The sequence below is a fragment of a genome, unplaced genomic scaffold, assembly GCF_019419815.1.
Source record: "Pyrus x bretschneideri cultivar Hongxiangsu unplaced genomic scaffold, Pyrus_bretschneideri_v1 Contig41, whole genome shotgun sequence".
Lineage (NCBI taxonomy): Eukaryota > Viridiplantae > Streptophyta > Magnoliopsida > Rosales > Rosaceae > Pyrus > Pyrus x bretschneideri.
The window spans coordinates 2,926,366-2,953,937 of record NW_025999735.1 but is presented as its reverse complement, the minus strand read 5'-3'; the positions used below and the strand labels follow the sequence as shown (position 1 = coordinate 2,953,937).

Genomic DNA, 27,572 nt, shown 5'->3' with positions numbered 1-27,572 from the left:
GGGACTTGAAGACATGGAAATGCATGCAAGTCGTGGAAGTGTGAAGAGTAAGAGGTACTGTTGATGAATTAATGCAGCTGGGAATGACGGACATTTGGCTTTCAAGTTTTGCATGGATAAACTGACGTTAAGTCGATGGGTTTCAAACTTTCAACTAAGACGGGTCAAAGCTGATCAGAAGCTGACTGGGGAATACTTTAACTACTACTTCGGAATTGGAGAATTCGACAACTGGATTAGCATGCATGGAGACATATTCATATTTCTGATGTGGAGGTAACACCCGGGGATCTACTTATTTGGTGGTGAACTTATCCACTTTGCTAGACTATTCTATTTCTGGTAATATGGAGATCATGAATTTTGTGTATATTAAAATGCGTATCCTTAATTAATATTGAACGAAGACAACACATTATGTGTGTGTGTGTATAAATTTTAAAAGAAAAAAAATAAACTATAATATGAAAACAGAGAAATTGGAGAGAAATGTGAGAGCAAAAGAGAGAAAATAATAGCGTTGATTCTTTCCTCATAATCAAATCCACTATTTTGTATACAGTTTCTTGTCTAAATATGGTGGGTTTCATGTTGGCATAACTTTAACTTGCGGTAGCAACTGCCTTGTTGTGTGAAGTGGCGGATTTAAGATTCCAACATCGGAGGGTCCTAATTAAGATACGCTAGGTGCTAATTAGGGCGGTGGGTTAGGACCTAGCGCCTATGTGTCTAAACGGGATCTAGATGGATTAGACAAATTTAAGTAAATTTGTACATCTTATAAATAAGTGTATGTTTACACTTAAAAAAAGAAAAAGAAAAAAAAATGGGGAGTTGGTCACTTGGGAAATGAAGCAAGAAAGTCTTTCTTCTTTGTTGGAATCAAAGTCCAAAGAACAACAAAGGCATGATAGCCTTCTTTGTATTCATCTTCGTCTAAATTAGATCTTTCTTCTTGGTGCAAAGCTTCTGTTGCACAGCCATGATAGTCTTCTTTCTTCCACCACCTGTCCAGACTGTTTGGTGATTCTCAAATGTCATAACAAGCGCTTCTTCCGATTTTCGAATGGTCCCAAGATCACCTAAGTCCATGAAAAATAGCTGCCAAACTTGATTGATGGCGTGCTTAGTTGTATATGGCAACTTAAGTGAAGCACATTGTCTTTACATGTCCTCAACTGAAAAGTCGGTCAAACTATACATACTAAAACATGTTCTACATGACTGCCTTCAGATAGAAAGTATACTCTGCATAGTTTACAAAATTTTCAATTATTATCTTTACATTATTCTCTTTAACAATTATTATATCATATTACCAGTCCTTTAACAATTTATATAAAAGTTTACCAAACAATTCGACATTATTTTTTTTTTTTGGTTAAAAAACTTTAACAAAAAAAAAAATTTACCAAACACTTAACAAATTTATTTTAGAACTATTTATTCTCACGGTACAACAACATAAACAATTTTTTTAAAAGCACAATAATACCAAACTAGCCCTAACAGAAATCAAAAGTATTCCTCGAGCAAGGGCAGAGCCAAAACAAAATATCATTGGCAGCAATATAAAAGAAAACATCGAAACTGTATCAAACTTTTGTTCATTGCAAATAGAAATCGAGCGGAGCATCATGCCCCTGGCGTCAGGTTATGGTCCGCATGATTACGCAGTCATGTATCTATACATTTTCCAGTTTTAATGTGCGATAAATTTGGAAGTATGAAGTGACACCGTCATCTTAAAGGTGAAGTTGGTACTGGTACTCAATGAGGATGTTGTTGCAGCAAGAAGCAAGAAAACTAATCCTTTCTGCAGCAGGGTTTCACACAACACTTGATTCCCTTCACAAATAAATGGATGGTCTGGTCCTTGATATGCCTCTGAGCTGAACCGACTCTCGAGCTTGACCATGAAGAATAAAATGTCTCTGCATTCTCTCTGGAGAAGCCATTACTGCTAAGGTCCAGTAGCTGCAAATTTTTTGCCATACTAACGGCAGTAGAAAGCTCTTGAATAAACTGGCTCCTAGGAGACGAGGAAGTACTTTGCCACGGGCTTGTGCAGCTGTCGTCAAATTCATGTGCAGCAGTTTCAACTTTTTCTTGATCATCTTCACTATCAGCAACTTCAAGCATATCTAAATCAGTGTTCGCATGGCAGGAATCCGGTTGAGCAGTATTAGCTTCCTTTGGTGCAGATGAGGTTGGAGTAGATTCAGAGTACTGTTTTTCCACATTGGCGTTGTCAGCAAGGTTTAGCTCTTCAAGACAACCATTATCTGCTTGAAACATCAAACAACAAATTATTAGTTCACTTCTAGGGACTAATGTTTGGGAGTTAGGACAGAGGGGTGAGCTTAGTGGTGTGAACCCGATAGTGCTTGGATTATTCGAAGAATTCCAGCAGTACCAAGCTTGCACTTTTGAAGGGACAACACTTTCAGAGAACATTGAGAATCCAAAAGCATTGATGATAACGCATTGCTACCCTGTGTTCATAGTTATGAAATGGAATTAATTAGAAAAGCATGGACAACCCTTTTTGTCTTGGTAAGATCCAAGAAATTCTCTCATAGCAGAAGCTCATTCTTAGATTAGCAAAGAGACTAATGACAACATTCTTCGGGCTTATCAGGGCTATATCTGCATGTAATTCTATATAAGAATGATCTAGATCAGCTTTTGACTGAGACAACTCAAATACAACCGTCTTTTAGACTCAACTTTTATGGTAGTGAAGCTGACAAGCAAGTTCATATTTGAAACTTATAATACAATTTCCAGTTTTCAGACATAGTATTACTTGCTGCTTCTGCCACCAATAAAAAGCGGTTTCTAGTTGCAACAGAGAGCAGAAACAAGACAAACATAACAAGTTTGACATTTAGCAACCCCCGAGTCAAAAGAACAAACCTCCTCCATGATAGGATTTTCCGAAAGGTTCAGCTCAACAATGCCACAGATCATCGAAGAATCAGTGCTTAGTTTGTGAACATAATTCGACGTCACTTCACAATTTGAAAAGTCAAGTTTCACAAACTCTGAAGTTTGGCTGAACAATGACTCAGTTAATAGTAATGCCCCATCCTTCAAAAGAACAACAAAATAAACAAAATTGGAAAAAAGCCAGAAAGGAGTCGGAGAATATGCCTAATGATGTAAATCAAACAAAAGTGAGAAGTTAGTGCAAAATGACAGTGCACTCACAATACCAATTCCAGTCTCCCGAAGACTTAATCCTGACAAGGACAAGGTTTTAGCAAGCTTGCAAAGGCTATCTACTACAGACTGTTTTAGCTTCAGTCCATTCAGACTTAATTTTGAAAATCTGCATAAGAAAGAAATTTGTATATTCGCACCAATTAGTGGATAGAGTTACCTATGCATACTGAAAGAAAGATTGATTTTGTTTAGATCTAAACCTTTTCAAAGTGCCAAGCTTGGAAAGTAAATTAATGATGGTATTTTCGCGAATTGAGTTATATCCTGTGAGAAGGAGAGGAATTGAGACAACCTATTAAGTGATAAGAAAAATAGTCCAGCCACTAATGTGTATTGCAATTACCATATGTCAAGCATACCTATACAAAGTTGCTCAAGCACAGAATCAGCATTCAATGCATTGGCAACCTTTTCAATTGTTGTAGACGTGACAGAACAGCACTCTATGCTCAAGCTGCAAAGAGCTACAAAGCAAAGTCCCATATAAGCAGGGATGATTGAGTGTTACTTTGAACAAAATCCATTAAAAGAACTAGATTTACCAAGAGGCATATACGCTACTACACATCAATAAGGAACAGAAAAAGTTTAAATGCTTGAGCTTCACGGAAAGCACTTTACCCTTGCAATTTTCCAAGATAATGGAGAGGCAAGATGCACATCTATCAGTGAGAGGATTTTCAGAGATATTGAGCACTTCCAATCGAGCAAATAGCAAAGGGCATTCACAAATCTGAAGATTGAAACACAGAAAATGGTTGGGGATGAGTGAGTACAAAAAGGCCTTACCATTGTCCTGATAACAGAAAATTAAATTATAGTTCCTACTGAAATAGTCATTGCATATAATAAAGCTACAAAAATCCATGATCCAATAGTCATTGCATATAATGAAGTTTCAGTCCTTAACTGGTTAGGGGAAATTATTCATTTACCATTTTTTACAAACTTAAGCCATTAGACTATGCAATAACAACTCACATTATAATAGCCTGCATTAGGAGCTTAGGAGGTGAAAATTACAAGGACGCAAACTCCAGATCTCTTGCTTTGATACCATTATTCTAAAAACTTACTGGAACAGAGTTAGATACTGGGGAGCATTTTGGGCATCAGTTTTGAATGAGTTCAGGGATTATTCCTGTTCTTCTACGATGATGGATGTGCTAGCAGCTGTAGAATGAGTTTGGGTTAAAACTTTGATTTTTGTAAATTAGCCCATTTTGAGAGGTCTGATATGGTACATTAGGTTTGATCTTAGATGGTGGATTTCTTATGCACAATATAGCCAACTGGCAACAAACAAAATGATAGATGAAGTTTCAGTCTTTAACTGGTTACAAGGAAATTATTAGTTTGCCATTTTTTCCGAACTTAAGCCCTTAGACCATGCAATAGCAACTCAAATTGTAATAGCCTGCATTAGGAGCTTAGGAGGTGATAATTACAAGGATGTAAACTCCAGATCTCCTGCTTTGATACCATTATTCTAAAAACTTACTGGGATAGAGTTAGATACTGGGGCATGAGTTTTGAATGAGTTCAGGGATTATTCTCGTTCTTCTAAGATGATGGATGTGTTAGCAGCTGTAGAATGAGTTTGGGTTAAAGTTTTGATTTTTGTAAATTAGTCCTATTTGAGAGGTATGATCTAGTACATTAGATTTGATCTCAGATGATGGATTTCTTATCCACAATATAGCCATCTGGCAACAAACAAAAGGCGGGAGAGAGTTAAAGTTCACTCTTGCTTACACTTTTTCTTGCATAAACTCAATACTTGGGAAAAACATGTAGGTGAATCAATCAAAGAAGTCAGCCTAAGCTTTAACATAAAAATTGTTGCAACGCTGGTTAAATACCTGAGCCAAAGAATTTATACTAAATCGGTTAGAGTGGAGATCCAACATCAACCCAGCATACTTTTGGCTTGATGATGTGATTACTTGCTGCAGCTTCTTCATTGTATCAATTCCTGGAAAACAATGAGCCAATAAACGGTTAGGACAGCCCACAATTCCTGGGATAATTTTTAGGCCTGAGTCTAGGTGAAGAATGTTTACAGAAAGGCTACTCCATAATTTCTAGTCCAGAAGCAACATTTTCAAATCTAAATAACCATAGCCTAGAAATCAGATGCTATAGTGTTACCTAATGCATTGTGAGAAAGGTCTAGCATTGCAAATGTTTTATCTATACGCAGGGCATCCAACAATGGGGCTAATGAAAAGTCTTGCAGTCCACAATCAGACACACTAACATCATCATCTGAGACCTGACAGACGAAAAAAATACCACAATCAGCAAATAGAGTAAAGGTCCAAACAAAAATATGAGTTTATCATCTCACAATAGATTGTCGAATACAGAACAAGGATGCCCTCACTCAATTTTCCTCCAGCCTTACCTCCTGCTCATAGAGTTTCTTAAGCAGCTTCATATTGGGTGTCGCAGATGACTTATAGCAGCAATCAGTGTATAGTTTTATCAACCTCTTTTGAACCCATCCTGTGTTGGTAACAGGTGAAGTTGGATTGCATATTAACATACAAGAAGTTGGAAAATAATATATTTCCTTTTAGAATCTTATGTTATCCCTAGCAGAAACTATAAATAAATATACAAAAAATCTAAAATCATATGTACATATCACTGCAAACAGAAAACCATAAACATCCAAGTTGGAATTTGGAATCATGACATCATGGACTCTGAAAAGTATTATCTGGTTTGCACAATCCACAAGAAAGTAATAACCCCACAGAACCACAAGAAAATCCCAGGAAAATAAAAACAAATCAGATGCATTGTAAAAATAACTCCAAAGGACTAGTTTGTTGATTGCAATTACAAAATAGTACATTTTTTAATAGGATTACAATTATAACATAACCATGTTGTATCCAATTGAATAGTGCCTTCAATCAGTTAAATCTTAAATGACGTCATTTATTTTGAATGAGTTGCATTTCCAACAAAACAGAATAGAACACAGTACATATCTAAAATAAAAGAAGAGTTCAAATAGACATGTCATTTAAATGAAGATCAGAACATATGAAGTGAGCTTTGAACTGTTGGAGCACATACCATCAATAAAAGCTTCAACCAAGGCTTTCCCCATATGCTGCTTAAGCATTTCAAATGCTTCCAGGGATTCTACAACTCTCTCACCCCATTTTATATTCTTTATTTTTGGAAGCAGCCCTGAAAATCTGAGTATTAGTACAATCACAAGACGTTTTGAAGAAAACAGATCATTTAACATGAGAGAGAGAGAGAGAGAGAGAGAGAGAGAGAGCAATAAAACATAATGGTGCCAAACTCTTAAGGATAAAACCTAGAAAAATTTAAGCATTCAATTTAGACACATGAAATGAACTAAAGAGCACATAAAAAGTTCCATATGCAGGCAAGCTTAACCATGTCTAAGCGACTTGGCCAGAATTTGTAGTGCACCACTGAGACAAAGTGGCCTACTCTATTAATTGTGAAATCACCAACTTAGTATGATTATTTCACCAACAACACCTCTGTATGTGCCACAAATACATATAACAATACAGCAAAGTTATTTAAAACACCCTAGTGTTTATATCATGCACAACTACCTAGTTTTCATCTTGGAGAATAGTGAAATGTTTTAAAAAACCATTCAAATTCTTTCTTTCCTTAAAAATGAATACAAATAAAATAAAAATCTCTGTATGAATAACATATCCGCTGCAATTCAGTGAATCATCTTGCCAACATTTTAGTGATATAAATACTAGCAACTAGAAACATGCTAAACTCGACTGATGCCTACCCTCTGATCTTCTTTCAATAGGAAGCCGTAAGTAGTATAAGCATGCCAGTTCAGTCTTGATAGACTCAATGCTTAACTTATCAGAAAATGAGCCATAATCCAAATGTATTAGGTCTCTGTCAATCTTGAATGTAATGCATTGCTGCAATTAACGAAGAAGACCACAATTTAGTAAATAATACAACTAAAAAACAGTGGCAACAAGGAATCAGAGACATAGAACCAAATAGAACCATCTGCATACAAGTGAGTTGAGTAGCACTCACATTGTGTTCATCGTCAGACGTAAGAAACATAAGATGGGCAGCATCATTGTCATACACTACATTTTTAGAGACACTGGTGTCACCTTTAGAGCCATTAGCAACAATAGGACTTCCATCGGATCTTAAAGCATTAAAACCTTTGCTTTTTTGAGTGACCAAACTAAGATTCCTGGATTTGCATGAACTAGAGCTTTGTTCAATATCAACAGGATCGCAAAACCTCATGGCACCATTTGTGGTATAGGCTGAGACATCCTACAAACCCCAAAGAAGTAAGCACTTAAAATACATCTACAACACTAGGGCGACAATAATCTCCATGATTAATCTGATACTAGCCCTACCTGAAATATACGAGCAGGACTGGCTGTGTTACTTTTACTCTTCACTGCAACCAGATAAGAAATATAATTGAATGTTATGGCTTTTCACTGTGGTTATAATTGAAGGTCAAATTAAGTCATGATTAAAACTTACATTCATCAGATGTAGCAACAAATTCTAATGGTTGTTTCTTAGACCAGCTTTTTGAGCAGGGTACCTCATCTTGCATTTCATCTTCATCATCAGAAAGGACTAAACGAACACGTTTACGCCCAATGACTGTCTGCTCATTGGTGTCTGTCTTCGACAAATTTTTTGATGAAACATTTGTCTGGATGGTGTTATTTTGTTTTCCTGAAGGAGGGGATTTCAACTTGAGTGAATCTTTGGTGGAACATTTGAGAGAAATTAAAGGTTCATCATCGTTTAACTCTTCCATACTGGCTAAAGACTGTGATCTGCTGGAACTAGATTTTCTAATCTCTGAAGAACAGCATGCATTATGCACACCATCTGACAGATGACCACTCCCTTCTGTATCAGATTCAGAGCAGCGATCCTCTGCCACATTCTCTGTTTCAAGATCTTTATGTTCTGATTTCTTCAATTCTTTAATACGAAACTGCAATCTCCTACAAAAAAAACCATCTGCCTTTAAAAACAACTTATAGAAAACTCCATCCAAAATATGATGCAACAAAAAATTCTAATACACAAACCACTCGGTAATTATTTTCCATCTGAAGAACTCGACTTCACCCTATTTGGATAAGGGGATCGCACGAATTACCTGGCTTCTTCCACATTGTCAAATCTTATCATGTGACTATAGTGCATATTTTCTAGTGCCATTAGCTGCACCGAAGGAAGGTTAGCCTCAACAGCAAGCCTGCAGGACAGTAGTATGAATTCAACACAACCCTTGAAAGCAAGTAAATTTCATTTTAGGTCAGAAAAGAAGTAAGTTTCTTTCGGAGGTCATAAAAGAAAGTTATACAGTTATAGCCAAATTTATAATTGAATGGTACTCTACCTTAAGAGCTAGAGTAAGTACCAACAGCTCATTTATGGAAAACAAACTCAACACAACCCAAATACTGAGGTTGGCTACATGACTCTTTCACAAACACCTTGGGGGTACTCAAGAGTCAGAATGAACTCTCTTTCATATAAGTTTCTAATATAAATCCCCTATCATAAATAAATTTCAATTCATTTTTGGTTTGGACGTTTTTTTGTTTTTTTCTCTCAGTAGTGAACTCCCTGAGAACCATTAGGACACACGGTATTACTTAGGACTGCTAAACTTTTAAAATGAATAAAAGAATATCTGAAAATCATATCAAGATATCACACACCATGTGAATTGCGATGACAATGTTAAAACTAAAAGCAGCAGTTTATAAAAGTGAACAAGGGAAACTTGAATTGAAATAAAATGTGCATTGTGATCAAGTACTATCTTTAAGGTTCTTAATGAGAATTACTTAATGCGAAAATTAAAGGGGCTGGAAACGCAGTTTTTAACTCAATCCCTCCAGCATTAACTCTGTTCAGTCTGAGAACAAGCTGGTTCTGGTTTGGAAAACTACTAATCATGTACATTATAATACTAGGAAAACTGGTGCATTGCTTTCTATTTAAACACCTATGTACTCTATCACTGAGCTATGAAAAGATAATATTCCTCTCATTTTCTGGAATTTATTTTTGATATGTTGAATATAAGCATACTCTCCACGCCCTACAACAACACCTACAACTTCTTTGTCATGTGAAAATGCATTTTGGAATATTTTTTTTTTATAGCAAGTTGTCAATGAAAATTATTAGACTGCAAAAATAAATGAACAGAACATTAAAAGCAATGTGACCCAATTGCTCACAGGTGTTCATGATATCAAAAGTTTGTATTTCACAATTTCCTATGCATGCAACAAGGTGGGTTTTGTGCTGAGCATGGTGATTAGAAAGCTTCTTTGTTATCTTCCAATTTCAAAAAGAAATGTCCACTGGAGAAACCATACCTGTAGCCCTCTTCAAATGCATCTAGTGCTCCTTCCAAATTATCAACACTGTCTAAAACATCACCTATATTAACTTTGGCTAACGCCTGCCCCTGAACATTACCAGTTTTAAGTAAGCATATAGTAACAGTGGATGTACAGTACAAACATCAACTTGATTGAAATACATGAATGAAATCCTAATGTTGCCTAGCAGGACCATCACGATCTCTACTTACATGACATAGCCTACACCAAGCTTGCCAAAGTCTACTAAGAATTAATTTAAGCAAGTTTCAAATCCAAATTACTTCTTTTCCAAGGACACAACTACTCATCATAATGTATAATGTTATAAAACATACACCAACTTACCTCCAAATTGCCAATTGACTTGTATTTCTCCAAACTCTTCGTGCACCATTTAAGGGCTTTCTTGAACTCTCGTAGGTTCTGGTATGATTCTCCAATAACCAAAAGTGAATCACTGATCTTTTCTTGGTCATAAAGCTCACTTGCTAAAACTTTCTTCTTTTTTGCAAATTCAAGGGGCTGAAAAATAAAATTTCACAATAATGAAAAGCATTGCTCTTGTTCACAGAGGAAGAATGATCTTTACTTCCTGGCTATGAATTTTCAGTTAACTTATCCATTATTGCATTCAACTTTCAAGAATAAGGGATGTTAGTGAGATGATTAAAAATGCATTTTTTCTTTTGGTAACAGAAGACAATTGCTGTATTAAAAACAATGATGTTCATGAAAGAACCCTTCTTCATAATCATCCTAGAGACCTCCCTAACAGCATATAATACCAACAAGATTCGTCACCATCAAAATCTTTCCAACCAAAGAATAAAGCAGCATGTGAATGAGTTTTTACAGTTTGAGAAATACAACTAATTGTGCAAACCACATGGCCAAAAAAGCCCAACCAAAAAAGCAAATTTATCCAACAAATTGGACAAAAGTGAGTGACTGTTCATCGGAACAAACACTGGCAGATTCATTTGGTTGAGGGTCAATTTCATTGAAGCTGAATAATCAAAGAATTTATCCTACAGAGCAGAGTTGGAAACAAATTTGGTGAAACACACCCTTGAAGACCATATCCCAACCCGATTGGTCTACTGACAGAGAATTTAGGAATGCAGAAGAAACTATATACATATATATGCTTGATGAGCATAACTATCTCACAATGCAACATGCAGCCTCATATGTCGCACTAAAATATAAAAGGATTTCTTTTCTACCAACAAAGATATATTTAAGATAGAAACAAGATACTAAATGGACAACATACAGTTCAAAAGAGTAGAGAGTGAGAGAAAACATATTGAGTCAAGTATGTACCTTTGGCCAGGCCAAGATCATCCTTGATTTCTCAATCAGACAATCAAGAGAAGCAATTTGCTGCAGCAGACACTTCCTCTCACGTGGTGTGCCTCTTGCACTGGCCATGTCTCTCATTAGCTTTTTGAGATTCTGCTCTTCTTTCTTCAGCCCATCCATTACTTTCCTGGCTTCTTCTACAGTCTCAATATTTTGATCAATTTGCCTGAGTAAAGCATCCTCATCTTCCATTGATTTTGCCAGTTCAAGTGCTTTTTGGTAGCAATGGATAGCTTCCTCATACTTCTGAATTAGGTAATGCAATTCACCAAGATTGATGTACCCCTTTGCCTCCCCTTGACAATGCTCGATTCTTTTACATATCATAATGTCCTTCTCAATGTGTTCTCGAGCATTATCCCACATCCTCAGCTTTATGTAAACGTTTCCAAGGTTGTGATGGAGCCTGCTGCGCCCAGCATCATCTTCCATTACCTCCTCTTCGTCACAAATCTCTAATCCTTTAGTTAAGACTTTCCGAGCCTCTTCCCAATTGTCAAGATCAAATTCAAGCATTCCTATATTGTTATGGGCATCAATATATTCCTCAACGAAAGAATTATTAGAAGGTGGGTTCTCCTTGATCATCTGTGCAAGCTTCATAGCGGACTTGAAATACTTTTTGGCATTCCGAATCGAGCAATGTTCATCAATAGACCTTAAAAACATTTCATGGTAGGTACGACCTAGTTGGGTATTGGCCCTTTGCTGCTCAACAAGATTATTTTCATCCTCAGCGAGCTGTAAATGTTTTTTCTACAACAAAAAGAGGTGAAGTCTCAAATTTTTTCTTCTCCAAAAGAACTAATCATACAACTATTCCATCATAAACAAAATAAGAGACGCTAAAGAATTTAATTCCCTTTTTAAGACTACACAGAGGACAGAACCATATGAAAATCCCAAACAACAAACCGAAAAACTTGAACTCAGCAATTATAGGTACTAACCAGATCAATGGGTCATCATCCCTTTCACCTTCATGCATTTTCTCACTAACCAAACAGATATATTTTCTCACTAACAAAACCTCTCCACTCAGCTCATCATTTTTTAATCAAATTAAGAAGTAGGATACTTATTCACCCGAATCTTCCCCAAATTTCTCAGCGACCAACCAGAAAACTTTCCCATTGCCAATACATTCTTAATACCAAAATAAACAAAAATTCCCAGGGGAAAAAGGACTCCAATCGAATTGAAATTCACACGAATCGAACCCAATCGAGAAAATACCTGATAAATAAGAGCCTCTTTGAAGCACTCGAGGCGAAGATAGAGCTCGCCGAGGGACTGACAGGTGGGGAGACAATGCTTTTGGGGCAAGTACTTGACAGATACATCGTAGTCGATTCGGAGCCACTGGAGGGCCGCCACGTACTCCCCTCTCTTCTTCAACATGTCGCCGATTGCGTTTGCCCACCGGGCCTCCTCCTCGTGGTTCCCCACCGCCTTCGCATTCCGGTATGACTTCTTCGCCGCCGTCAGCTGCGCATCCTCCCGAGGCATTTCGTTTCTCTAATTCGTCGGAGGGATTCAGAGAGATCGGAATGTATGTGTGTTTGAGTGTATATATATAAATATATATATATATGAGACTCTGACGTTTCGGCTTTTGGAATTGGAAATTTCAGATGGAGGGCACAACTCCCGCCAAAACAAAATCTATGTGGGCCGGGCCAGATTTTTTATTGTTTTGGTACAATGGATCGGAAGGGCTACGGCCCAAAAAGGAAACTGCAAAAATGAACAAATGGACCATTGGGAGGCGAAAATTCTCGACGTGAACGGTAATACTATTGCGATCGATGTTTTAACTGAATATCAACGCCACATAGATTATTGTGAATATAATGTTAGTACTGACATCACATTAATATTCGGTTGCAATATTTTTGTTCTCATCGCTCTGTGTCTTGAATTTGGTCTAAAGAAAGTCTCCATTGGAATATCTTCAAATCAAATGTTAATTTAAAACATCAAATGATATTTGAGGGCTATGTGGTAGTTTGACATTTTGCAAATTTTTTGATCTACCCGATACGGTTAAATAATAATGTCATTCTATATTTATTTATTTTTTATCTCTTTGTGAGTTCAATTATTTAGACAACCAATCAAATACTTAGAACACATAAAAACACTTATTATATATTGCATCATATATATTACAAAATCATTAAATAAATTTGACAGCATAAAGTTTTGCGTTCAATTAACTCAACGTCACGTAAGAAACTAAAGACTCAGTTGGAGAGAATTTGCTGGTATTTTTTACTATTGTATGTCTATGTGGCAATTTTGACATCTCCTTTAAAAATGATTTTAGGAGAAATTGCAAAATAAACAACTCTAGATGAAGATCCAATTCCTGCCAATTTGTAAGGCATAGTTTTCTACTATGAAAAAATTGAGGTTTTACTATAAAACCAATTAGCAATATGAAGAGTAAGTAAACTTACTTATAAGTTCATAAAAAATTCTTCCTCCGATCAATGTGAAATTCATTTTTAACATCGTTTATGTGCGGACATGGAAGCACATAAATTTGAAAGAAGTAGAAATGAGCTATTTATAGTGAATATAATAAGTAAACAAACTGTAGGTCGTCACATGTAAAAATGTGGAGCAAAAGTTGATGAAATATAATTATATATGCATTGCAAGTGGCTTTTACCATAGTGGTGGAAATATATTAAGCTCTTGCATGACTGTCTACGTTCGAATCTTGTTGATGACTAATCTAACACTTAATCTTACAAAATCTATTGTTTGACAAATAGAGACAAATTACAAGTAAAAACTAAAATGGATGTCTGAGCCCGGGTTCGAACCGGGGACCTCTAGTGTGTGAGACTAGCGTGATAACCGACTACACCACCCAGACTGATTTGTCCATGTTTTCATATTTAATAGTATTTTACTAAATGTGATGCATGTAGACTTGTGAAAACAAAACATGAGCGATAGCCAAACGACAACCTACGAGGCTACAATTTAAAGGGCATTGCTTGCCGTTTAATATTATGATTTAATGATATATTTTTTTACTTAGGAAAGGAAACCTTGTTTAATATTGGTTGATGGCAAGTTTAAATGTATCTATTGATTATCGGAAATAATTTTACGAAAAGATTTAACTCGTCTACCAAATGATGTTCAGAAATATGAAAGAACAAGCTGAAAACCCATTTTAATTTCACAACAAGTGATAAGGACTCCAACGGTCCTAATAAAGCAATATTATTAAAAGACTCCAACAACCCAATTTCATCAAAATTTATTAAAATTTGATAATAAAGCAATATTATTGAACAAAAAATTATAACATTTATACATTTATAAAGATGTAAAGTGAGATTTTGTGTAGAGTATAAAGAGGATAACAAAAATGAAGCCGGAAAAAAATATTATGGTGTTGTACTAGTGAGCTTCTAGAGTTGGATAGTACAATGTTCTTCATCCATTACAATCCCAGTCCAATCTTTTTAGGATGATAATTTGGACGAGACTGAAGGCAACACAAGTCAAAAGGAATGAGATTTTGTAGCATGTTTGATTAAACAAATTGCTCGAAATGATTAAATAAAAGGGTCGAATATAATTGACTATATTTTACACACACAAACACAAATAATGCAACACAAACACAACCCATTAATTAATAATTTAATATGATCAAAGTTCTAGCTTGAACTCATCAATTCTAACCTCATGAGTTGGTAGAGGCCAACATCATATCATTAGGGCAGAAAGGGCCCTATATAATTATAATAGTGCACCGACAGAAAAACCGCAAAGAAATTGCTGCTCAGTTCGTTAAGAATATTTACCTTTGTTTTTAAGGGTCTTGAATTTGATTCTCCAATATTGCTTCTATAAAAATGAAATACATCATTTGATAGAATTGGGAAAGGGATCCTCTCCGGATTCCTTCCTCCTAATCCACAAAATCAAGGGATCCCGAACTTTGAAATTTTGATCCAACGGCTAAAGTTATTATAACTTTTAAAGTGGACCCCTATTTGTAGTTGTTGAATCAAATTTCAAAAGTCCGGATCCCTTGATTTGATGGACTAGGAGGAAGGGATCCCGAGAGAATCCCTTTTCCATAGAATTGTTCGCACTCCATTAAGTACTGAGTACCCGTCATGGCAATATCTTATCCAAAAACCCCAACACTAAGCAAGATACCGAAAAGGTTTTAAATATCAGCAAGCTCTTGCACGCTCAGATCCAAAGTTCATGAATTTGGGGATTGTGGTTGATTATAATGCCAAGTTATAATTATTACATATGTCTAATGTTAAATGAAAAATAAATAAATAAAAAAAATGGTGGATGTGAACGTTTTTTCAATACAAACGATTAGCACCTTAATTTATACTAGAAGAAAAGAGAATTTGAACCTGAGATACAGTAAGCTAAATCCAGCATTTGCTATAAATGCAAACATTTAAAAACTTATAAACCACACATTTTCACAAGTTATCATCAAACAGTTATTTTCATTAATTGATAGTACCCTTTTTTTTCTCATCATAGTACAACGACTGATAGTCGGTACCATGGTAGCTACACATGAACAATGACAATAATTCATCGTTCATATTTGTTACAATATATCGATATTTTTACACTAAAGAGAGGGAGAGTTCAGCTAAGCTATTTTAATTTCACACCAAGTGATAAAGATTAAAGACTCCAACGGTCATAATTACATTTTTTTTCTTCAGAGAATTGACAATTTCTTTCCAAAAAGGGTATGTGTGAGTGGACGAGAACTTAGAAAACAAAAACACAAAAACACAAAAAAAAAAAAAAAAAAAAGGATGAGGATCCTCTTTAGATCGTCTTTGTGAAGGTCTTAGGGATCCTCACATTTCATCCATTCATCGTATATCGTGTGACCATAAATTATTAGGTATTGTTTATGTTTAATTTTAAATAATAAAATTCAAAATGTTTTCTAACTGCACGATGCATGATGAACAGATACGATGAGAAGATCTCTAGAGATACTCACAAAGAGGGATGGGATCCAAATCCATCAAATTTTATTAAAATTTGACAATAAAGCAATATTATTGACGGAAAAAGTGTAACATTTATACATTTATCGAGGAGTGAAGTGAGATTTTATGTAGAGTATAAAGAGAATAACAAAAATGAAGCCGGAAAAATATTATGGTGATGTGCTAGAGAGCTTCTAGAGTTGAATAGTATAATATTCTTCATCCATTACAATCTCAGTCCAATCTTGTTAGGGTGATAATTTGGACGAGACCGAAGGCAACACAAGTCAAAAGGAATGAGAATTTTGTAGCATGTTTGAGTAAACACATTGCTCGAAATGATTAAATAAATGGGTCGAATATAATTCACTATATTTTACACACACAAACACAAATGATCCGATACCAACACAACCAATTAATTAATAATTGGCTAAATAGTCAAAAAGGTCCCTGAGATTTGCATAACACATCATTTTGGTCCCTAAAATTTCAAATCAATAGAAGTGGTCCCTGAGATTGTCCACCATCCATCATTTTGGTCATTCCGTCAAAAACTCCGTTACGTATTCCGTAGCTCTTGGCCGAAAGTTTGGGCAATTTTGAAAGCTTCATAACTCAATCGTTTCTTAACCAAATTCAACCCATAATATATCAAAATGAAGATAGGAAAGTGTAGAATAAGATTATACCTATTTGGAAGCCCAATGGTTGCCGAATATAGTCGGAAAATAGCCTCAAAGTTGACTGATCCGAGGGAAAACTAGAAAACTCGCCAGAAACTGGATAAAATTTAAACGTTCATAACTTCTTCAATACTCAACGAAATCAAATGATTCAAAAACAAAAATCATACTTCTCGACGATAAAAAGAGAATGGTACCTTTTTTGACGACTAAATTGCAGTGTTTTGGCTGGAAAACCGCTCGAAAGTGGCTAACTCGAGACCAAAACAGCCACTTTCCAGCCCTTTTTGGCCAAACCACGGTGATTTAGCCATAAAAAAAAGGTACCATTCTCTTTGTCTTGTCGAGAAGTATGATTTTTTTTTTTTTTGAATCACTTGATTTTGTTGAGTATTGAAGAAGTTATGAACGTTTAAAATTTACCCAGTTTCCAGCGAGTTTTCCAATTCTCCCTCGGACTAGCCAACTTTGAGGCTATTTTCCGGCCATCTCCAGCAACCATTGGCTTCCAAATAGGTATATTCTTATTCTAAACTTTTCTATCTTCATTTTGATATATTATGGTTCAAATTTGGTTAAGAAACGATTGAGTTACGAAGCTTTGAAAATTGCCCAAACTTTCGGGACACTTAACGGAGTTTTTAATGGAATGACCAAAATGATGGATGGTGGACAATCTCATGGACCACTTCTATTGATTTGAAATCTCAGGGACCATTTTGGCTATTTAACCTTAATATTTTAATATGATCAAGTCCTAGCTTGAACTCATCAATTCTAACCTCATGAGTTGGTAGAGGCCAACATCATATCATTAGAGCAGGAAGGGCCCTATATAATCATAATAGTGCCTCGGCAGAAAGACCGCAAAGAAATTGCAGCTCAGTTCATTAATTTACCTTTGTTTTTAAGGTTCTTGAATTTGATCTCCAGTATTGCTTTTATAAAAAAATACATCATTTGATAGAATTAGGAAATGGATCCTCTCCAGATCCATTCCTCCTAATCCACAAAATCAAGGGATCCCGACCTTTGAAATTTTGATCCAACGGCTAAAGTTATTGTAACTTTTAAAGTGAACCGCTATTTGTAGCTGTTTGATCAAATTTCAAAAGTCCGGATCCCTTGATTTGATGTACTAGGAAGAAGGGATCTGGGGATGATCTCTTTCCATAGAATTGCGCGCACTCCATTAAGTATTGAGTACTCGTAATGGCAATATCTTACCCAAAAACCCCAACACTAAGCAAGATACCAACAAGGTTTTAAATATCATCAAGCTCTTGCACGCTCATATCCAAAGTTAATGAATTTGGGGATTGTGGTTGATTATCATGCCAAGTTATAATTATTACATAAATCTAACAAAATTTATTGTTTTACAAATAGAGACAAATTAGAAGTAAAAACTAAAATGGATGTCTGAGCCCATGTTCGAACCGGGGACCTCTAGTGTGTGAGACTAGCGTGATAACCGACTACACCACCCATGTTTTCATATTTAATATTATTTTACTAAGTGTGATGCATGTAGACTTATGAAAACAAAACATGAGCGATAGCCAAACGACAACCTACGAGGCTACAATTTAAAGGGCATTGCTCGCCATTTAATATTATGATTTAATGATATATTTTTTTACTCAGGAAAGAAAACCTTGTTTAATATTTGTTGATGGTGAGTTTAAATGTATCTATTGATTATCGGAAATGATTTTATGAAAAGATTTGACTCATCAACCAAATGATGTTCGGAAATATGAAAGAACAAGCTGAAAACCCATTTTAATTTCACACCAAGTGATAAGGACTCCAACGGTCCTAATAAACCAATAAAGCAATATTATTAAAAGACTCCAACAACCCAATTCCATCAAAATTTATTAAAATTTGATAATAAAGCAATATTATTGAACAAAAAAAATTAAAACATTTATAATTTATAAAGGTGTAAAGTGAGATTTTGTGTAGAGTATAAAGAGGATAACAAAAATGAAGCCGGAAAAAAAACATTAGGGTGTTGTACTAGTTAGCTTCTAGAGTTGGATAGTACAATGTTCTTCATCCATTACAATGGACTAGGATTCTCTCTTAATCTAAGGATGAGGATCCTCATGACCAAGGGATGTGGGCCGTTGGATGAAAATTCAACGGCTACAAACAGAGGAGTCCCTTTAAAGTTATAATAATTATAACCGTTGGATTTTCATCCAACGATCCACATCCCTTGGTCATGAAGATCCTCATCCTTAGATTAGGAGAGGATCTTGATCCCATTACAATCCCAGTCCAATCTTTTTAGGATGATAATTTGGACGAGACTGAAGGCAACACAAGTCAAAAGGAATGAGAATTTGGTGGCATGTTTGAGTAAACACATTGCTGGAAATGATTAAATAAATGGGTCAAATATAATTGACTATATTTTACACACACAAACACAAATAATGCAACACAAACACAACCCATTAATTAATAATTTAATATGATCAAAGTTCTAGCTTGAACTCATCAATTCTAACCTCATGAGTTGGTAGAGGCCAACATCATATCATTAGGGCAGAAAAGGCCCTATATAATTATAATAGTGCACCGACAGAAAGACCGTAAAGAAATTGCCGCTTAGTTCGTTAAGAATATTTACCTTTGTTTTTAAGGGTCTTGAATTTGATTCTCCAGTATTGCTTCTATAAAAATCAAATACATCATTTGATAGAGTTGGGAAAGGGATCCTCTCTGGATCCCTTGCTCCTAATCCACAAAATCAAGGGATCCCGACCTTTGAAATTTTGATCCAACGGTTAAAGTTATTATAACTTTTAAGGTGGACCGCTATTTGTAGCCGTTTGATCAAATTTCAAAAGTCTGAATTCTTTGATTTGATGTACTAGGAGAAAGGGATCTGGAGATGATCTCTTTCCATAGAATTGTACACACTCCATTAAATGCTGAGTACCCGTCATGGCAATATCTTACCCAAAAACCCCAACACTAAGCAAGATACCAAAAAGGTTTTTTTTTTTTTTTTTGAACACCAAAAGGTTTTAAATATCAACAAGCTCTTGCACACTCAGATCCAAAGTTCATGAATTTGGAGATTGTGGTTGATTATAATGCCAAGTTATAATTATTACATATGTCTACTGTTAAATGAAAAATAAATAAATAAATTGGTGGATGCGAACGTTTTTTCAATACAAACGATTAGTACTTTAATTTATACTAGAAGAAAAGAGAATTTAAACCTGAGATGTAGTGAGCTAAATCCAGCATTTGCTATAGATGCAAACATTTAAAAACTTATAAACCACACATTTTCACAAGTTATCATCAAACAGTTATTTTTATTAATTGATACTTGAGAGTACCCTTATTTTTCAACAATGACTGATAGTCGGTACCATGGTAGCTGCACATGAACAATGACAATGAGTTCATCATCCATATTTATTACAATATAATTAAGATTTCTTCACGATCTCAGAAGATCAGTGATGGTATTTAGCATTGAGGGATGGGAACGCCGCAAGCAGAAGCAAGTTTTCTGGCGTTGGGGCTGGTGACGTATGTCCTGAGGGCTGGGTTCTTAATGTACCCGCAGAGGCAAGGCCTCTGCTCCCTCAGCTTCTGGCAGCAAGTGCCTGAAGGGGCTGACCCTGACCTTATTGGCCCCATGCATGGGCTCAACTCCACCGGACTGCATGTCACTGCCTCCGTCGTCCCCGCCACTTCGCAAAGCACCACCGCCACCGCCACCACCAAACACAACACCAAACTGCGCGATGACAACTTCATCGTCTTAGTAAAGTAGATTTAGAGAGAGAGAGAGAGAGAGAGAGAGAGAGAGAGAGAGAGAGAGAGAGAGTGTGTGTGTGTGTGTGTCTGTGTACGGTGCACTTGGGCAAGTTCCCTCGGTGCGTATTTATAGGAGGGAGTAGGCAACATGGTGGTGGGTGGCAAAGACTTATGTTACAGCTACTTTATTAAAACGACTACGTGATCACCTTCATAAATATACTTTTGCCAACCAACTCCTGAACTTGACGAGTATATTGACAATTTTTTAACAAAATAATGAAAATAATTTACGAGAGACAAATTCAGAGACCAAAATTTTATCGATTTCAGTGTCAGAAGCTAAAATGAGGACTTATGCCGGTTTCAAAAAAAAATTTAATTGGCTAAAAAGCCAAAAATAAAGTAAAAATACTTTATGTCTATTCTAATACTTTATATCTATTCTCTCAGCTGGATTGAAAGATACGTTAGTTTTGTTGACATGGTACGGGTTCACCTTGATCTATTCTCTCAACTAGTTTGGACGTTTTTTTGTTTTTTTTTTTTCTCTCGGTAGTGAACTCCCTGAGAACCATTAGGACATGCAGTATTACTTAGGACTGCTAAACTTTTCAAACGAATAAAATAATATCTGAAAATCATATCAAGATATCACGCACCATGTGAATTGCGATGACAATGTTAAAACTAAAAGCAGCAGTTTATAAAAGTGAACAAGGGAAACTTGAATTGAAATAAAATGTGAGTAACTGCTCATCCGAACTCACACTGGTAGATTCATTTGGTTGAGGGTCGACTTCATTGAAGCTGAATAATCAAAGAATTTATCCTACAGAGCAGAGTTGGAAAGAAATTTGGTGAAACGCACCCTTGAAGACCATATCCCAACCCAATTGGTCTGCTGACAGAGAATTTAGGAACGCAGAAGCAAATACATACATATATATGCTTGATGGAGCATAACTATCTCACAATGCAACATGCAGCAGCCTCATATGCCGCACTAAAATATAAAAGGAATTCTTTTCTACCAACAAAGATATATTAAGCTGGTTCTTTTACATATCATAATGTCCTTCTCAATGTGTTCTCGAGCATTATCCCACATCCTCAGCTTTATGTAAACGTTTCCAAGGTTGTGATGGAGCCTGCTGCGCCCAGCATCGTCTTCCATTACCTCCTCTTCGTCACAAATCTCTAATCCTTTAGTGAAGACTTTCCAAGCCTCTTCCCAATTGTCAAGATCAAATTCAAGCATTCCTATATTGTTATGGGCATCAATATATTCCTCAACGAAAGAATTATTACAAGGTGGGTTCTCCTTGATCATCTGTGCAAGCTTCATAGCGGACTTGAAATACTTTATGGCATTCCGAATCGAGCAATGTTCATCAATAGACCTTAAAAACATTTCATGGTAGGTACGACCTAGTTGGGTATTGGCCCTTTGCTGCTCAACAAGATTATTTTCATCCTCAGCGAGCTGTAAATGTTTTTTCTGCAACGAAAAGAGGTGAAGTCTCAAATTTTTTCTTCTCCAAAAGAACAAATCAGACAACTATTCCATCATAAACAAAATAAGAGACGCTAAAGAATTTAATTCCCTTGTTAAGACTACACTGAGGACAGAACCATATGAAAATCCCAAACAACAAACCGAAAAACTTGAACTCAGCAATTATAGGTACTAAGCAGATCAATGGGTCATCATCCCTTTCACCTTCATGCATTTTCTCACTAACCAAACAGATACATTTTCTCACTAACAAAACATCTCCACTCAGCTCAACATTTTTTAATCAAATTAAGACGTGGGATACTGATTCACCCGAGTCTTCCCCAAATTTCTCAGCGACCAACCAGAAAACTTTCCCATTGCCAATACATTCTTAATACCAAAATAAACATAAATTCCCAGGGAAAAAAGGACTCCAATCGAATTGAAATTCACACGAATCGAACCCAATCGAGAAAATACCTGATAAATAAGAGCCTCTTTGAAGCACTCGAGGCGAAGATAGAGCTCGCCGAGGGACTGACAGGTGGGTAGGCAATGCTTTTGGGGCAAGTACTTGACAGAGACATCGTAGTCGATTCGGAGCCACTGGAGGGCCGCCACGTACTCCCCTCTCTTCTTCAACATGTCGCCGATTGCGTTTGCCCACCGGGCCTCCTCCTCGTGGTTCCCCACCGCCTTCGCATTCCCGTATGACTTCTTCGCCGCCGTCAGCTGCGCGTGCTCCCGAGGCATTTCGTTTCTCTAATTCGTCGGAGGGATTCAGAAAGATCGGAATGTATGTGTGTTTGAGTGTATATATATATATATATATAAATATAATATATATGTGAGATTCTGACGTTTTGGCTTTTGGAATTGGAAATTTCAGATGGATGGCACAACTCCCGCCAAAAGAAAATCTATGTGGGCCGGGCCAGATTTTTTTTATTGTTTTGGTACATTGGATCGGAAGGGCTACTGCCCAAAAAGGAAACTGCAAAAATGAACAAATGGACCATTGGGAGGCGAAAATTCTCGACGTGAACGGTAATATACTAATATTGCAATCGAATATCAATGGTATTATCGATGTTTTAACTGAATATCATATATTATTGTGAATATAATGTTAGCATGTTTGAGTAAACACATTGCTCGAAATGATTAAATAAATGGGTCGAATACAATTGACTATATTTTACACACACAAACATTAGTGATGCAACACAAACACAACCCATTAATTAATAATTTAATATGATCAAAGTCCTAGCTTGAACTCATCAATTCTAACCTCATGAGTTTGTAGAGGCCAACATCATACCATAAGGGCAGAAAGGGCCCTATATACTCATAATAATATCTTGGCAGAAAGATCGCAAAGAAATTACCGCTCAGTTCGTTAAGAATATTTACCTTTATTTTTAAGGGTCTTGAATTTGATTCTCCAGTATTGCTTCTATAAAAATCAAATACATCATTTGATAGAATTGGGAAAGGGATCCTCTCCGGATCATCTGCTCCTAATCCACAAAATCAAGGGATCCCAACCTTTGAAATTTTGATCCAACGGTTGAAGTTATTATAACTTTTAAAGTGGACCGCTATTTGTAACCGTTTGATTAAATTTCAAAAGTCCAGATCCCTTGATTTGATGTACTAGGAGGAAGGGATATGGAGATGATCCATTTCCATAGAATTGTGCGCACTCCATTAAGGACTGAGTACCCATCATGGCAATATCTTACCCAAAAACCCCAACACTAAGCAAGATACCAAAGAGGTTTTAAATATCAGCAAGCTCTTGCACGCGCAGATCCAAAGTTCATGAATTTGGGGATTGTGGTTGATTATCATGCCAAGTTATAATTATTACATATGTCTAATGTTAAATGAAAAATAAATAAATAAATAAAATGGTGGATGCGAACGTTTTTTCAATACAAACGATTAGTACCTTAATTTATACTAGAAGAAAAGAGAACTTGAATCTGAGATATAGTAAGCTAAATCCAGCATTTGCTATAGATGCAAACATTTAAAAACTTATAAACCACACATTTTCACAAGTTATCATCAAAAAGTTATTTTCATTAATTGATACTTGAGAGTACCATTGTTTTTCTCATCATAGAACAATGACTGATAGTCAGTACCATGGTAGCTACACATGAACAATGACAATGAGTTCATCATCCATATTTATTACAATATAACTAAGATTTCTTCACGATCTTAGAAGATCAGTGATGGTATTTAGCATTGAGGGGTGGGAACGCCGCAGGCAGAAGCAAGTTTTCTGGCGTTGGGGCTGGTGACGTATGTCCTAAGGGCTGGGTTCTTGATGTAGCCGCAGAGGCAAGGCCTCTGCTCCCTCAGCTTCTGGCAGCAAGTGCCTGAAGGGGCTGACCCTGACCTTATTGGCCCCAAGCATGGGCTCAACTCCACCGGACTGCATGTCACTGCCTCCGCCGTCCCCGCCACTTCGCAAAGCACCACCGCCACCGCCAAACACAACACCAAACTGCGCGATGACAGCTTCATCGTCTTAGTAAAGTGGATTTAGAGAGAGAGAGAGTGAGAGAGAGAGAGAGAGAGAGAGAAGAACTGTATGTGGTGCACTTGGGCAAGTACCCTCGGTGCGTATTTATAGGAGTGAGTAGGCAACGCGGTGGTGGGTGGGAAAGACTCATGTTACGGCTACTTTTCCCAAACTACTACGTGACCACCTTCGTAAAGATATTTTTGCCAACCAACTCTTCTGCTTGACGAGAATATTGATAATTTTTTCATAGAGTAATGAAAATAATTTACGATAGATAAATTCAGAGACCAAAATTTTATCGATTTCAATCATGAACTAAAATGAGAACTTATGTCAGTTTCAGAAATCATTTTAATTGACTAAAAAGCCAAAAATAAAGTAAAAATACTTTGTCTATTCTAATATTTTATGTCTATTCTCTCAACTGGATTGAAGGATACGTTAGTTTTGTTGACATAGTATGGGTTCTCCTTGATCTTTTCAACTCGTTTTCACATTTGAGACCTGAAACCAGAAGAATCACCCTAGCATAAAAAAAAAAAAAAAGAATAAAAACTCAAAAAAAAGAAGAAAAAAAAAACCCAAATTCCTATTGATTATCGGAGATGATTTTGGAACAGGATTGACTTGTTGACCAAATGATGTCCAGGATTATGAAAGAACAAGCTCAAGTCCATCTTAATTTCACACCAAGTGATAAAGACTCCAACGGTCATAATTACATTTTTTTTTTCTGGAGAATTGACCCAAAGTTGTCCTAATTCATTGTAATATCAAAATCCATTAAAGTAGTGATATCTAAATGCATAAAAAATGACCATAAAGCAATATTATTAATGAAAGAAAGTATAACGTTAAAGCATATATGAAGGCGTCGAGTGAGACTTTGTGAAGAGTATAAAACAATTTAAAACATGAAGCCGAAAAAATATTATGTTGTTCTACTATTGAGCTTCTAGAGTTTGATAGTATAATGTTCTTCATCCATTACAATCTTAGTCCAATCTTGTTAAGATCACAATTTTGGACGAGATTAAAGGTAACACAACTCAAAATGAAGAAGAATTTTGTAGCATGTTGATTAAACCGTTGCTCGAAATTATTAAATAAATGGGTCGAAATATAATTGACCGTATTTTACACACACACAAATGATGTGACACAAACAAAGCCTTTAATATGATCAAGTCTCAGATGTCTAACCTCATGAGTTGATAGCGGCCAACATCATATCATTAGGGCAGACATTGCGCTATATATGATCATAATAATGCCTCATGCACGGTAGAAAAACCGCAAAGAAATTACAGCTCAGTTCGCTAAAAGCATTCACCCTTCCGTTTATAAGGGTCTCGAATTTTTCTGGCGTTAAGGCTGGTGACGTAGGTCCTGAGGGCTCGAATTTTGTAGCATAATGTTCTTCAAATATTTTTCTGGTGTTGGGGCTGGTGACGTAGGAAAGACCGATTTTATTATGTGAATTCAGCTGATTTGATTGGATTGTGAGAGGTTTTTTTTTTTTTCTAGCATGATCTAAGATTATTCATTTACTTCAAATATTTGACTTTCCTTTTGTCAATTCATGCATATAAATACATATAAAATATATAGGTTGCGCATAACACGTTGTGATTCAAAAAATACCTTTTGCATGCGCGTGAGCGTGTACATAAAGGCTAGTGTGTATATATATAGTAGGCAATGCTGTGGTGGATGGGAAAGACTCTTGTCATGGCTACTTTTTCCATTTTTGTTTTTGGTGTATATATATATATATATATATATAGTTGGCAACGCCCTGGTAGATGGGATATATATATATAGTACGCAACGCCCTGGTGGATGGAAAAGACTTTTGTCATGACTACTATTTCCATTTTTGTTTTTGGTGTGTGTCTGTGTGTGTGTGTCTATATATATATATATATATATAGTCGGCAATGCCGTGGTGGATGGAAAAGACTCTTGTCATGACTACTTTTTACATTTTTGTTTTTGCTATTGATGTAAGACGCACGCAGTTTGCATTTCTCTTAAGCTTTTTTTTTCCGAAACGCTGTAACTTTTTTGTCTACCATGCTTGAACTCTACACATAATTTTTATATTTTGTTTTATCTATCTTTTCTCTCTTATACTCATATTTCATCTTACTTTTCTCATACTAGTGTTGAATCCTTCATCTTCTCTTCAATAGTAAATAAATTTAAAAAAATTAAAGGCCTTTTGTTAAAAATTGTCTCTGAAATTGGTATAACTCCTCATTTTGATAATTGACAATGAAAATTAATATAATTAGTCTGTGAGTTTGTCTACTATAAATTATTTTGGTTATTTCGTGAAAATATGTCGTTATCGTCGTTAAATTGTCACGTGAACGGTCACATGACCACTTTTTAGTCATTGACATAACTTCTCACATTCGTCCTTGACAATGAAAATTAATAGAATTAGTCCGTTAGTTTGTCACTTATAAATTATTTTGATCATTTTGTGAAAAATTTGTTATTATCGTCGTTAAATTGTAACATGAACGACCACATGACCACTTTTTAGGGATATTTTGGTCAAACTAACCTCTTCACTTGACGAGAATATTGACAGATTTTTTATAATAACGAAAATAATTTACACTGGAGAAACTTTTGCCAATTTGAAAAACCATTTCGACTAAAAAGCTAAAAATAAAATAAAAATACTTCGTGTCTATTCTGTCAACTGAATGAAAAATGCATTAGTTTGCTGACATAGTACGGGTTCTCCACTGAAACCATAACTGACAAAAAAAGAAGACATGAAACCATAAGAATCACCTTAGCACAAAAAAGAGAGCAAAAACTCATGCAAAAAATTAACCCAAATTCCTTCATTGAGAAACCCCAAGTAGCTCTCTATAATTAAACTACACGATTCTCTCAATGTGAGAAGAATAGAGTATGGAAGTAAAGTTAGATTTCGTATAGAATACAAATGACATAATAAGTGATATTATACCTTAAAACTAA

General features: G+C 35.8%; 2 protein-coding genes and 1 non-coding gene across 4 annotated transcripts; all 3 read right to left on the bottom strand.

Moving 5' to 3' along the window:
- Positions 1-1,591: 1,591 nt before the first annotated feature.
- LOC103948481 (protein TONSOKU-like) lies at positions 1,592-22,841 on the bottom strand. Of its 2 annotated transcripts, XM_048566445.1 has the most exons (21): positions 22,505-22,841; positions 21,599-22,024; positions 10,989-11,357; positions 10,008-10,184; positions 9,654-9,745; positions 8,417-8,515; positions 7,780-8,258; positions 7,647-7,690; positions 7,303-7,557; positions 7,037-7,178; positions 6,319-6,435; positions 5,636-5,736; positions 5,380-5,503; positions 5,091-5,203; positions 3,850-3,961; positions 3,588-3,692; positions 3,429-3,492; positions 3,214-3,334; positions 2,920-3,093; positions 2,378-2,495; positions 1,592-2,285 (listed from the first exon to the last, which is right to left on the bottom strand). In XM_048566445.1, the coding sequence occupies exons 1-21, from the start codon at positions 22,775-22,777 to the stop codon at positions 1,807-1,809; spliced, it is 3,984 nt and encodes a 1,327-aa protein (XP_048422402.1). In that variant the 5' UTR covers positions 22,778-22,841; the 3' UTR covers positions 1,592-1,806. The 2 variants fall into 2 exon arrangements, with proteins under 2 accessions (XP_048422402.1, XP_018503293.2); XM_018647777.2 differs by lacking the exons at positions 21,599-22,024; positions 22,505-22,841 and adding an exon at positions 12,264-12,599 and having other exon boundaries at positions 10,989-11,783.
- On the bottom strand, positions 13,841-13,914 carry TRNAV-CAC. Its single transcript has one exon. It is a non-coding gene; the product is annotated as a tRNA-Val (tRNA).
- Positions 19,982-20,619, bottom strand: LOC103948480 (non-specific lipid-transfer protein 2-like). The gene has a single exon (XM_009359512.3). It carries the CDS (start codon positions 20,521-20,523, stop codon positions 20,230-20,232), a length of 294 nt encoding a protein of 97 aa, XP_009357787.2. The 5' UTR covers positions 20,524-20,619; the 3' UTR covers positions 19,982-20,229.
- Positions 22,842-27,572: the final 4,731 nt, after the last annotated feature.

Excerpts from the sequence above, each read along its gene's own strand:
- LOC103948481 (XM_048566445.1), bottom strand. The coding sequence starts at position 22,777 with ATGCCTCGGGAGCACGCGCAGCTGACGGCGGCGAAGAAGTCATACGGG. Across the intron at positions 9,746-10,007 it reads AGTCAATTGGCAATTTGGAG|GGGCAGGCGTTAGCCAAAGT; the intron begins GTAAGTTGGTGT and ends GGTAATGTTCAG. Across the intron at positions 8,516-9,653 it reads GCATTTGAAGAGGGCTACAG|GCTTGCTGTTGAGGCTAACC; the intron begins GTATGGTTTCTC and ends ACTGTCCTGCAG.
- LOC103948480 (XM_009359512.3), bottom strand. The coding sequence starts at position 20,523 with ATGAAGTTGTCATCGCGCAGTTTGGTGTTGTGTTTGGTGGTGGCGGTG.